This window comes from Drosophila rhopaloa, unplaced genomic scaffold (genome assembly GCF_018152115.1).
Source record: "Drosophila rhopaloa isolate 14029-0021.01 unplaced genomic scaffold, ASM1815211v1 contig_25, whole genome shotgun sequence".
Classification (NCBI taxonomy): Eukaryota; Metazoa; Arthropoda; class Insecta; order Diptera; family Drosophilidae; genus Drosophila; species Drosophila rhopaloa.
In genome coordinates this window covers 11,606-24,135 of record NW_025335118.1, presented here as the reverse complement: position 1 = coordinate 24,135, position 12,530 = coordinate 11,606, and the positions used below count along the sequence as shown (strand labels likewise).

Below are 12,530 nucleotides of genomic sequence, written 5' to 3'. Positions count from 1 at the left end.
CAAAATGACATCTACAAAATAACAAATGACATTGTGGACAGAGTACATTCAATCTTGATTAAATTATTTAATTTATGAACAAAATATTATTCTGGGACGCATCTTGTTTTACATATTTACCGTGTATTTTCATGCCTTTGCATGAAATGCAAAATGTGATGATGCAGCTTCATTAAGTGCAATTTAAGAGCGATATTTTCTCGACGTCGCCGCCTCCTCCCGCCACTCAGTCGCTTCGGAAAGCTGTTGAAAGGCGCGATGGATGACAAAAGGTAGCGGAAACAAATGGGACAAGAGCCGGGCCAAGAAAGGAACTGAGCAGCCGAGGAGCAGGAGGACGAAGTGGAAATGCTCTAATGCAAGTAATTGCACGTCGCTCTGATTAAGTTAGCGCAATTTGGTTTCTTTCTCTTTTAGAGCTGGCAGCAGAATGTTAAGCCAAAAAGCGGATTACAATTTTCTAAGAACGTAATTTGTACGCTGAATATGAAAGTGATCTGGGAAAGAGGGTACACTTTGAAGGAGCACCGGTCATAATTAGGTCGTGTTCTACGATGGGGAACCTTTAAAACACTCATATGCTTTAAAGCTCTGGCTAATATATTTTGTATCCAATTTGTATGTCTCAAAAATATTCCATCCACTTTAAAATTAGGATTGAATTTAAATTCTAACATATGCAGAAAAAGTATCCCTTCTTAAATTTTACTTAAGTCCCCATACCCAAATAAGTTTACAACGAAAAATTAATGCAATCTTTAGTTGGTTGCACCTCTACTATTTTATTGAAATATATGTAATGAATAAATCAATTGACAACTTTGTCTATTGCAAGCAAAGGGCTCACGTTAACCTTATTTTTTTATCGTGTTGTATGCTTGGGAATGCAAAAGTTCTAATCGGGAACGTGCTTACTACATAATGAGGTAATGCGTCTTTTAAGGTTTCACTTAGTGGTTTTATTATTATGAGTGTAGTGAGAGTGTAGTGTAGCATGGGAACTTTTAAGACAATCTATTTTTAGCTGTAGAACTAATCTTTCAATAAATATTTTTGTCTCTGTGCTTGAAACTTGGTTAATTTTAATTAAGAACACAAATATGGGTATGCAAATAAAACCCGAAATCGGAAAAGTTTGAGCTTGTTGTGGTTTCGGTTTACGCCCCGCATGCATTGGTAACACTTTAAGCCGCACTCAAGATGATGAATTGGGCTTCGTGGCTGGCACTACCCTAATCCCGTCGTAATAATAATCCCCCCTAAAACCCACCCACATTTTTGAAGGAAAACCGAAAGGGAAAGGGCCCAAGGCAAATGGCAACAAAAAATAATAGAAGTGGTTATCTGTCAACACATATCGGCGAATGCATGTCAATTACTGCTTAAATGCTTAGCACAAAAAGCCGGCAAAAGGTGCGGTGTATTGGCGGTGGGGGTGGAAGTGGGAGTGTGTGGGCGTGGGCGTTTGGTGGTGGTGATGATGATGATGTTGATGAATGCCGATAGTAAACGGAATTAACTTTCACGCAGCATAACGGCAAACGACTGCAGCAGCGACTTGAATGAAAGAAAAAGCTTACGCCGTCGCAGAGACGAAGCTTTCCGGCGAAGCGCGCGTAGTAAAAGTAAATGTGCGGGTGGTGGCAGGGGAAGGGGCGAGAGAGTTTTTGGCCACCATGCGTGGGTGGGCACGCTGTGATGGCATAGAAATAGGCACGATAAAAAACCGAAATAAATATACGGCAAAAATAATAGAATTAAAAAACAGCCAAACCAGTTAGAACCTACCTTTTGATCGTTCTGCAGAAAACTTCGCAAAAAGCAATTAATGCACAGAAACTCGAATTGGCGCCTGCGCATAAACACACACCTACACTCACTCACACACACCCCCAGACGTCTGCCCGTGTGTGCGTGTGTATTAAGGATTTTTTGCTTTCAACTTATTTTGATTTTATTGCACTACTTGGCAGCTCCTTGGTTCAACAGCACGAATATTTTGGTCGATTGATATGCAAACAATTAGGCGGTGGCAGCCGGAATTAACAAATATTAATATAATACTGGTCGGCCAATTAGCTCTTCGGTTTTTGTCTGGCGCTTTTCATTATTATTGTTTGTTCGGCGGCGACGGCGGCTCTGTGGAAAGCCGTTGAAAAAGCGCGCAGCTGAGTTCGCGGCCGTTAGAAAGTTGGCATGCAATGAACATACAAAAATAATCAAATGTCCGCTATCTTTCACTGCTAATCAGACATCATTTGTGCTGTTTTATCCCGGCGATTAATGGAATATCGAGTACGATTCACTATATTTTCTTTAACATTTGTTAACGGCAACCGAAAGTAGCGCGGGTGAGTGTTTAATTCTAAGTGAATAAAAAAAATATACAGTGGGTTGCTTAAATAGACTTGGCTCTCACTGAAAGCTCGCTCGTTTAATTCCCCGAAAAGCTCATGCTAAGCTTTTTTTTACTCAGATCAACGAAAAAATACCAGAATTTAGCATGGCGTTGCCACTCTGCCAAATAAACTTTGGGTGAAAAGATTACAAAATGTAATGTTTTTTTCAAAAAATCTGACACACTGGAAAGATAAAAGGTTTCCGCTGGCGAACTTGTCTTTCGATCTGAGTGCCAGGCCGTAACCATTAAAATATTACACAGAATCTTTCTAAATTATTTTAACACATGAAATACTGGATGTATACTCACTACTCTAGCTTACCAAATTTTTTTTCATCACAAACCAAAATTTAATTATTATCGAGGTATATATTTGCAGGGTTTTCGTGGCTATGAATCTAATTAGTCCGATTTGGTTATTCGCTTAGATCACTTGCAGTCTGTTACCAAGTATCATTTATAGCTCGTTATTTATGTTCATGACACGTCCCAAATAAAATAAAAGCTATTTCTGTTAACATAGCACAAACATTAGATCCACTAGGAACAGATTATGGATCCACTAGGAACAGATTATGGTTACGCATAACAGAATTATTGTTACAGGCTGCTTATTAACATCTGTTAGGACTGTAGCTTACAGTGAAATGGCAACGCCCGGATGGGGAGGCTGGCAACGCTGGGATTGGGAGGGTCGTCTTGAGGGTCTGATTTCGGGTCGGGAGGGTTGGGAGCGTTTCCTACGCTTTTCTGAGGGTCTCCCAGGGTCGTGGAGGGTGTGGGGGAGCGAGGCGCAACTTTTGGGGGGTCTCACGTTGGGGGCCGAGTTCGGAAAACTGAGAAATTGGGGAAAAACCGGTAAAGTTCAGTTTGACGGTCTGGCAGCACTGTATTTTGCACATGGGTAACACACGCGACGGGAAAACTGGTGTATTCGATCACTTTCCACGGAAAACTGATCGCGCCTGCCCCCCACCCTCGGCTCCCGTCGACGTCACTTTTTTCTCGCGGAAAATGCGGCGGAACGGAGAATTTCGCGACACACAGATTTCAGGTCCAGGCAGTGTGACCACCTTTGGGTTTAACGCAAATATAGGCGCTTTCTGGCCACTTTCGCATGGCGTTACGGGACATTCTCCGTTTTCTCCAAGGTGGTCATACAGTTTTAGCGCCGTTGTTCAAACTTTTTAAGTGACAATACTTGCGATTTTATATAATGGACCTTTTCAGTAGAGGTGGAGAATAATCGATGTTTGTGGACATCGATGTTTTCGATGTTTTTGGTGAAAAACATCGATGTTTAATCGATGTTTAACAAAATTTTTTTTTTTGTTATTATATTTTAATTTTATTAATATTTTTGTTTTTGTTAAGGAACAGAAGCTTATCGACGACTGATGGCGATAAGCGAGTGCGACGGTCCGAAATCATTTGGCCTGCCTTGCTAAAGAGGCGTTCAGACTCGCATGAGGATGCTGGAATACAAAGGAACTTTTTCGAGATCTTTTTAAATGGTTCATCAGTTGACATCTGAAATAAGATATTTTGTTTAATTGAATATTTGAAGAACAAAAGACTTAGCATATAAAGTTTTACCTCCCAATACGCCAACGGATCGCACTTTTCCGGTTGGTTCCCTTTCTCTAGATGTTGGCGTAAGAGTATAATGGAATCCGCCCGAAGTGATTGAACTGTTGTCTCCATTTTAGTTTTGAGGAATGAGAACCGTGTAGGTTCCTCTCGGTCGTGGAGTTGTTGTCATAACGGAGTTCAGCTCTTCCTGCAAAGCCTTGGCCGCTTCCTCCGAGTTCGATTGGGCAAGGAACCCTTGCTTCTTGAATCGCGGATCGAGAATTGTTGCAATACGAGGAATCGTTCTAGTTTCATATGCAAACAATCTTTCCCTTAGACGAATCTTCATGTAATCTGCGGCAGCGATTCCTTCAATTGTTTTGAAATCGAATCCATTAACTTTGTGGAAAAGTTCACAAATTACAGGAATGATCAACGAAATTGAGACATTGGTGTTCGTCGAAACCGACAAGGTTGCATCCGCGCATGGAGCAAGCAATATCGAAATCTCTTTTAAAACGTCAATTTCTTCGGCAGACAACGGTGAAGGGGCATTGTGAGATACAGCCAATACTACACTAATATATTCGTTTGTCAGAATTACTCGCTTGATCATTTCGTATGCGCTATTCCAGCGCGTCGGCATTTCTTGAACCAGGCCATATGGAGTTTCTGTTTTTTGTGCTGCTTTGAATTTTGCATACGCAGTCGAGCTTCTTTTAAAAAACGATACGAGATGGAAAACATCGATGTTTGGCAAGCCAAACATCGATGTTACCGATGTTTTGAAAACATCGATTACATCGATGTTAACATCGATTTTTCTCCACCTCTACTTTTCAGGCTAAAATTCTTTGCAATGCCGCACCTGCGCGCCCAGGTGGAAAAGCACCTCCCACAGGTGGATGATCCGCTCCGGCCAAGCGGGATCCTTAGAAACTTGGACGGCGTAAAGCGTTTAAAGGATCACGGCAGGTGTTTCTACCTGATGGTAGACGTCATTCACCTGACTGGGGTGGGTTCCAAGTCTTGTCTATTTTTTTTAACAATTTAATTAAAGAATTTACGCACCCAGCCGACGCCGGGACACACGCTAATAATGATGGGAACCTCAGATGACGGGTCCGTGAAACAGGTTGTTTACACCGAAGTGGTAAGTAGCCCCAAATATCTAAAAATCATGCATATGTACTTAAATATATTTATTTACCTATATAGAAGAAAAGTACATTTACGGCCACGCAAATCATGGCGGCGTTTGAGCAGGTGCGGGAGGCCATCGCATTAGTGGAGTTTGAAAAGCATTTGATAGCAATAATAGTGGACGAATGCCCCAACAACGCCTTGCTTCATGTCCACAGTGGCTATCCGGTGATGGCAGACCTAAACCACCTGGCCAAAATAGTCGCCGCGGACATGAAGCATGTGCTGCAACTCCTGCCAAATATCCACACGCGGATGGTTTTTCGGGAGCACAACGCTCAGCAGAAGCTGGAGCTGGCCTGGAGCGGGACGAGCCACTTTCCTGGCAGTGCCAAGAGGCGCGTGCGCGGCGAGATCCGCGTGCTACGGGACGTTGTGAGCCGCCGGTTTGCCATTTGCTCGACGCCGTTCAACTTGAGGGAGGCAAACAACGGAGTCCTGGAGACCACCGGCCAGAAGTGGGCCTCTTTGACGGCCGAGTTAATGGTCGAGGCCTTTACGCTTGAGCCAAATCTCAGCGAGCTAGAGGCGCAGACGCTTCTGAGGAGGATCATCTGCCTTCTCAGCCTGCTGGAGGACTTGGATTTCGACTCCACGGGGTAATTAATATAATAGTAGTAGTAATAATATGTAGCACTTATATATGTATGTATGTGTTTTTATGCTTTACAGTTATGAAGATTAGATGCTATAGTCATCTCGCTTTGGCTCGAAACAAATAAACGTGTTCTATGAAAAATTTTTGTTTAAATGTTTAATTCAATACATACGCACATTGCAGCTAGCATTTTTCCTGCACAATGGGCCAAATTGGCAAATTAACTTTGATTTTTGCAATTTGCAAAGGCAAATTTGGTAGGCCAAATATATTGGAATGGGGACCACTGTGAGCGACGCATTGAATGCATTTCGGTGGCTGCAAGCTTTTTGACTGTCACTTGCCAGCAACATGTCAGCCCTGACGCAACGGTGCAATCGACTCCTCCAAATTTTCAAAGATTTAGTGGAATCCCATTTTCGCGTTTGCGAAAACGACCCTAGATTAGAGAAAGTGACTGAGAGGGCTGCCAAGGCAGCTTTAAAGAAATTGCACAATCAATTCGAAAAGGTATTGAAGGAAGAGAGGAACCGTTCCAGTAAGGAAGTCGCAGCAGTATTTTCGATGCAGCAGCAGGCCTGTGACCTAGTTGCAGCGAAGGTCTGCCGGTTTAAAGGAAGCGAGCTGGAGGAATGTGTGGACTCCATGCTGGAAGGGAACCCGGAAGAAGACCTAACCGCCGATGACGCCTTGAGTGTCGTATCAGACGAAGCAGGAGGCACACCTCCTGCTAGGATGAAGCTGTTCGAGGAGCAGACCCCGACGAAGCGAGCTAAGATGAGCTTATACCAATGCAGCCTGTGCCTAGAGAAATGCAGCTCGTCGGTGGCTCTTTATGAGCACCGACTGGGGTGTTTCTACGAAAAATACAACCACGAGTGCGCTTGCGGCCGCCTAACTGTTATGCATTCCCAGATGGCTGGCCACCGGCGATCATGCGGACTCGGCAGTAACCTTATGGTTAAGGTTACGGGCGAAAGCACCGGTTAGAACTATGTATAATATATAATAATGTTATCGTAGTTTTAATTCTTTTTATTTCACTTTATTTTAATTTTATGTTAGCGTGCTTTTTACAATGTCTCTCTGTTTCTCTCTTTTATCGTAAAGTGACCGTTCTCTGATATTCACGTTATCCTTAGCCTTTTGCAATATTAGTTTTACTTAGTTCTATATCAAATCGGAACAGCGGGATTGGTACATAAATGTGGATGTTGGTACTTAATTAATATAACTTAGAAATAGCTATAGACATGTTAATCACATCATCATACACTGCTTACAGCTCGGCCATCCTGACAATTAGATCGTCCTCGATCGTGGGTTTCTAGTTTATATAAGTATTATTAAAATGTTCTTACGTTTAGAAAAATAAATATAAATATAAATAATTTGTAAAGAATAAGTTAAGTTGTAAAATTTTGGTTAATAATTTAGATATTAATTGTTTAAATATATATAGGTTAGCTTAACATTTATTAGGAGTTAATTTCACACTGATTACGCCAATCTGCCCATTTTCGTAACCGACATGCTTCTACAATTCCATCATAGGGAATTTGACTAATTTGACAATTTTCAATATCTGCTATAACGTATCTATCGTTTGGCAAAATTCTTTTAACGACGTATGGTCCTTTGTACTTCGGTACAAATTTTTTATTTGTACCAATTGTGGTGTCAATGTTTCTCATTACAACAAAATCGCCTTCTTCGAATTCTACATGACTTTTGTGATTTTTCTGATAATATTCCTTGCTTCTTTTCTGAGACTGTTCTATTTTATCTGAAGAATTCTTACGGACATTTCCTAAATCGCACTGTGGTCTATCATTTCTATCATCTAAATATTCTGTCAATGCGTCAATATTACACCCTCTCTGCTGAACTCCAAATAATAATACTGATGGTAATTCCTTCGTCGTTGAATGCACTGAATTATTAATGGCATATTCGGCCTTAACCAGTAGTTTGCTCCAATCCTCGTGCTTTATTGGTTCAGTTATCTTAGCTAACATTGCTTTCACTGTTCTATTTACTCTTTCCACCTGACCGTTCGCTTGAGGTGACGCAGTTGCTACTTTAACGTGTTCAATATTATTTTCTAATAAAAAGTTGGCAAACTCTAATGAAGTAAAACTCGTACCCCTATCACTTATAATTCTACGTGGTCGACTGTAATATTGAAAATATTTCGAAAAACACGTATTGACTTCTTTTGTACTCGTTGAATTTACAGGAAACAATTTAACAAATTTGGTAAATCCGTCAATAATCACTAACAAATGTTTCTTTTTCGATATAACTGAGGGCAACGGTCCAAAATGGTCTACATGTAATGTATCAAAAGGAATTGGTCGCTTGGGTATATTATGTAGGGTTCGATTATTCGCATGTGTAGGTACTGTAAACATGATACAATTCAAACAATTGCCAATAAATGCCTCTATTTTAGATTTCATGTTCGGAAACCAATAATGTCTCAATATTTCCTTCAAACATTTTTCAGTACCTAAATGACATAAATTTTCATGGACTCTCCTAATTATATGTGATTCCATTTCAACTGGTACATATAACAATTCAATATCTTTCTCACCTAATCTGTAAACTATTCCATCGTTCAATATAAAATTTTTCACATTTCCATGTTCTAATTGTTCTTTCAGTTTTACTATAAGATTATCCCTATTTTGCGTTATCTGAAGCTGAAGATTGATGTCGTCATTGTCAATTACTGAAACTATTTGGTCTTTGTTGTCACTTTCTTGGATATTCCATACAGGTTCATATTCAAAATTTTCATTTAAGGCTGAAGGGTATCTACTCAATGTATCAACATGATTCATATATTTTCCACTACGATGCTTAAGTGTATAATTATAATTCGCCAATTCTAAAGCCCATCTGGCAATACTTGAATTAAGGCGTCCTTTCCCTAGACATAAAACTACTGCATTACAATCTGTTACTATGTTAAATGGAATTCCTTCTAGGTATATTCTAAATTTTCGTAATGAGTAAACCACAGCTAGTGTTTCCAATTTAAAGCTTTCATATCTTGCCTCTAGTTTTGTTGTTCTCTGTGAAAAATAAGCTATTGGATGGAACTTGTTATCATCCTGTTTTTGTAATAAGATTCCACCAAATCCCTCGCTACTTGCGTCGCAATGCAATTCCGTTTCTCGATTTGGATTGTACAAAGATAATATAGGGAATGAAATTAATTTCTCACGAAGATATTCAAAAATATTGATACAATCCTCATTGAGTTCATACTTAACACCTGCTTTTGTGAGCTCCTGCAATGGCTTTGCTATTTTTGAGTACGCCGGAATAAATCTTCTAAAGTAAGAAAATAGTCCTAAACATTTCTGCATTCCATGGCGATCTTTTGGTATCGGAAGATGTTTAATAGTTGATGTATGCTCGTTATTCGGACTTATCCCTTTTTCACTGAGTGTGTATCCTAAAAATTCAATACTTTTGTAAGCGAACTGGCATTTATTTATTTTAATTTCCAATCGATATGCTGCTAAAATTCTTAATACTCTTCCTACCGTCTTAAAATGTTCATTCAATGTCTTCGAACCTATAGCAATATCGTCTATGTAAACTACTACATTTCCTTCGCGGATCAAAGGTTGCAGAATAAAATTAATAAATCTCATGAATACCGCGGGTGCATTCATGAGTCCGAAAGGCATTCTTGTGTATTCATACTGTCCGGAAGGTGTTACAAAAGCTGTATATTGCACTGAACTTTCTGCTACTTTCACTTGGTGGTATCCACTTTTCAAATCTAAAAGTGTGAAGTATTGATTTCCTTCTAAACGCTCTAAACAGTCATCTATAAGGGGAAGCGGGTATCCATCACGAATGGTTATCTTATTAAGTTGCCTATAATCTACGCACATGCGCTTTTCCTTAGATTTCTTCTTTACAAGTACAATAGCAGAACTATAGGGCGAATTGCTTTCTCTTATAAATCCTTTTTTCAATAATTCGTCAACTTTAAAATCTACTTCTTTCTTTTCCTGATATGAAAGTCTTCTTGGAACAGAACGTACAGGTTCTTCTGACTTTAGTCTTAACCTCATTTCGTAACTATGTTGAATCGCTGGGATGTTAGATAAACATAAATAATTCAATCTTATTATTTCACTGAGCTCACTCCGATCTCTATCACTCAACTTTGGGTCAATGTCAAAACTTTCATCATCCTTAAATACATCTATACTATATATCTCTGGTATGCTGTTATCACTATCAATTTCACTTTCTTCACATAAGTCTTCAAAACTTCTACTGTCTATCAATTGATCACTGTCTCGATATGTTTCACTGTTCACTAATCTATTCAATGGTTCACTATTCTCTAAAATATTCAATGGTTCACTATTCTCTAAAATATTCAATGGTTCACTATTCTCTAAAATATTCAATGGTTCACTATTCACTAATCTATTCAATTCAATAATTTCTTTTACTTTATACTTAGAAATCAATTTTATTCCAAATTTTTCCAAAAACTTACGCCCTAAAAGAACATTAGTTGCAACATAGTTGTTGGGTACAACAAAAAATGAGATTTCTTCTTCTATGTTTTGAAAAACGAGCTTAACAAATATTTTTCCGAAAGTTTTAATCTTAAATCCATTAACTCCACAATAGTCAGTCGGAAACAATACATCGCTAATGTTTTTATAAGGAATGGCAGCGTGTTGAATTAAATTAATGGCGCTACCCGTATCGAACATGGCAGAAAGGAAGGTTACATTAGGCTTCATTTGACAATCAGTGTAAAAATATACTCCTACCTGGTTAATAATCGGAATAAACATATTTGGCTCCTCTTCGTCATCCCGTATCGGCTGGTTGTTGGCTGCTCCCACCATTTTTGGGTTACTTGCTGGCTTCTGTTGGCAATCCTTTAGCATGTGCTGGAGCGATCCACAGCGGAAGCAGGAATTCTTATCGCGCTTCGGCGCAGTGCACGACGAAGCGTAATGCCCATAAGCGGAACAATTGTAGCAACGGATTGTGTTCCGATCTTTTCTAGTGTTTTCTGAGCGGAGGGAAAAATGTTGGGACTTCTTTGTTAGATTTTCATACTTCCGTGCCAACTCCTTCAATTTTTCGATTGTTGTTGCTGTGTACAATAGGGCGATATTGGCTGAACGATCGCGAAAACCATCAATTATAAGCTGAACTGTCAATTTTTCTTCGATGCTAGCACGCATAGCAATTTTCTCCATAAGAAGTATGTATCCCATAACAGTGTTTTTCAGCGGGTTGAAAATGGTCTCCTTTAACAGCAATACGATGTCAGCAGTTGAACTACCACGACCAAATGTTTTTATAAAGTTCTCTTTAAATGCGTCATAAGTATTCGATTGGTCAACACGCAAGAACAAGTCGGCATCTGTTCCCGGTTTCATCAGCATTCGTACGCAGCGTAATTGGAAATTTTTACACTCGTTAACATCTCTGCAGATTCTCTCAAAATCCAAAATCCACTTAAAGGCTTCCTCATTTTCAGTGGCAGAAAACGGAATCATGAGCTGTTTCACCATACGAATGTCATCTGTAGTCTTGCTGTCGTTTCGCATTAATTCGGCCAGTATCTTCTTCTTCTTAGCTACCCTTATGGCGGCGTCAAGTAGTGCTTCTTCTTCTTCTAATTCGTCGATGTCTTCGCTAGCGCTCCGCTGGCTTACAACCTCAATTTTGGCATCTTCTTCCTCCAATAGGCTTTCTGGGATATTAGCCGCATCCTGGCAACCGGCATCCAATGCAAGCTTGCGCAGTTGTCTTAAAGTTGCACTTCCTGGAAACCTGATTTCATTGGCTTGAAGCCACTCTACAATGTTCGCCTTGTCCATTCCAATTTGGCGTCACTCGCCAAAACGCAATTATAGGAAAAAAAACTTGTGCGTCTTCGGATAGCCAACAATGTTTATGTAGGCGGATGTTTAAATGGTGTCTATCCCACTTCTGAAGTTGTTATCGTAGTTTTAATTCTTTTTATTTCACTTTATTTTAATTTTATGTTAGCGTGCTTTTTACAATGTCTCTCTGTTTCTCTCTTTTATCGTAAAGTGACCGTTCTCTGATATTCACGTTATCCTTAGCCTTTTGCAATATTAGTTTTACTTAGTTCTATATCAAATCGGAACAGCGGGATTGGTACATAAATGTGGATGTTGGTACTTAATTAATATAACTTAGAAATAGCTATAGACATGTTAATCACATCATCATACACTGCTTACAATAAATTAATTTTTTATAATAAAACTGCACTTGTCGCTCTAATTGTATTCTTCTTCATTCTTTTTCCCCTTTTTTAGATGAACCGCACGCGTCTGAACTGGTCCAAAACCCTTAATTGTTGTCAACGCGAGGTTAAGCTGAAAAACTTCCTGATTGCCGTGGGAGTAGTTGTCCTGCTGCCCATGTTCACCTTCTACTTCACAGCAATTGTGGTGACCAAACGGCGAGAGGCCAACCACGGTTTGCTCAACGAGGAGGGTGAGAAAATGTCCATTAGTTGAAGGCTTCATATATTGTAATTATTATCCGTTTAGAACCCGAGCTGGACGCTCCTTCCACTTCGACGCTGAACACGGCTGCTGTATTTGCGATAATTGGAATAACATTTTAAGCCAAACATTTAAGTAACTGTTTATTTTATTTTAATCCTAATTAAAAAATGTATGCATTCTATAGTAATTATTTTAAAATGGATTTTTC

General features: G+C 39.5%; 3 protein-coding genes across 3 annotated transcripts; 1 reads left to right on the top strand and 2 right to left on the bottom strand.

The window, feature by feature from the left end:
* The first annotated feature begins 2,743 nt into the window (after nt 1-2,743).
* On the top strand, nt 2,744-5,779 carry LOC123037937. Its single transcript, XM_044460804.1, has 4 exons — nt 2,744-3,552; nt 4,817-4,988; nt 5,049-5,126; nt 5,192-5,779. The coding sequence occupies exons 1-4, from the start codon at nt 3,302-3,304 to the stop codon at nt 5,777-5,779; spliced, it is 1,089 nt and encodes a 362-aa protein (XP_044316739.1). The 5' UTR covers nt 2,744-3,301.
* LOC108039087 lies at nt 3,731-4,709 on the bottom strand. The gene is made up of 2 exons (XM_017116016.2): nt 3,998-4,709; nt 3,731-3,931 (listed from the first exon to the last, which is right to left on the bottom strand). The coding sequence occupies exons 1-2, from the start codon at nt 4,103-4,105 to the stop codon at nt 3,737-3,739; spliced, it is 303 nt and encodes a 100-aa protein (XP_016971505.2). The 5' UTR covers nt 4,106-4,709; the 3' UTR covers nt 3,731-3,736.
* Nucleotides 5,780-10,402: 4,623 nt separating the features above from the next.
* On the bottom strand, nt 10,403-12,038 carry LOC123037938. Its single transcript, XM_044460805.1, has 2 exons — nt 10,595-12,038; nt 10,403-10,517 (listed from the first exon to the last, which is right to left on the bottom strand). The coding sequence occupies exons 1-2, from the start codon at nt 11,657-11,659 to the stop codon at nt 10,509-10,511; spliced, it is 1,074 nt and encodes a 357-aa protein (XP_044316740.1). The 5' UTR covers nt 11,660-12,038; the 3' UTR covers nt 10,403-10,508.
* Between the last annotated feature and the right edge of the window lie 492 nt (nt 12,039-12,530).

Excerpts from the sequence above, each read along its gene's own strand:
- LOC123037937 (XM_044460804.1), top strand. The coding sequence starts at position 3,302 with ATGGGTAACACACGCGACGGGAAAACTGGTGTATTCGATCACTTTCCA. Across the intron at positions 3,553-4,816 it reads CATTCTCCGTTTTCTCCAAG|GCTAAAATTCTTTGCAATGC; the intron begins GTGGTCATACAG and ends TCTACTTTTCAG. Across the intron at positions 4,989-5,048 it reads ACGTCATTCACCTGACTGGG|CCGACGCCGGGACACACGCT; the intron begins GTGGGTTCCAAG and ends TTACGCACCCAG.
- LOC108039087 (XM_017116016.2), bottom strand. The coding sequence starts at position 4,105 with ATGGAGACAACAGTTCAATCACTTCGGGCGGATTCCATTATACTCTTA. Across the intron at positions 3,932-3,997 it reads ATCCGTTGGCGTATTGGGAG|ATGTCAACTGATGAACCATT; the intron begins GTAAAACTTTAT and ends ATCTTATTTCAG.
- LOC123037938 (XM_044460805.1), bottom strand. The coding sequence starts at position 11,659 with ATGGACAAGGCGAACATTGTAGAGTGGCTTCAAGCCAATGAAATCAGG.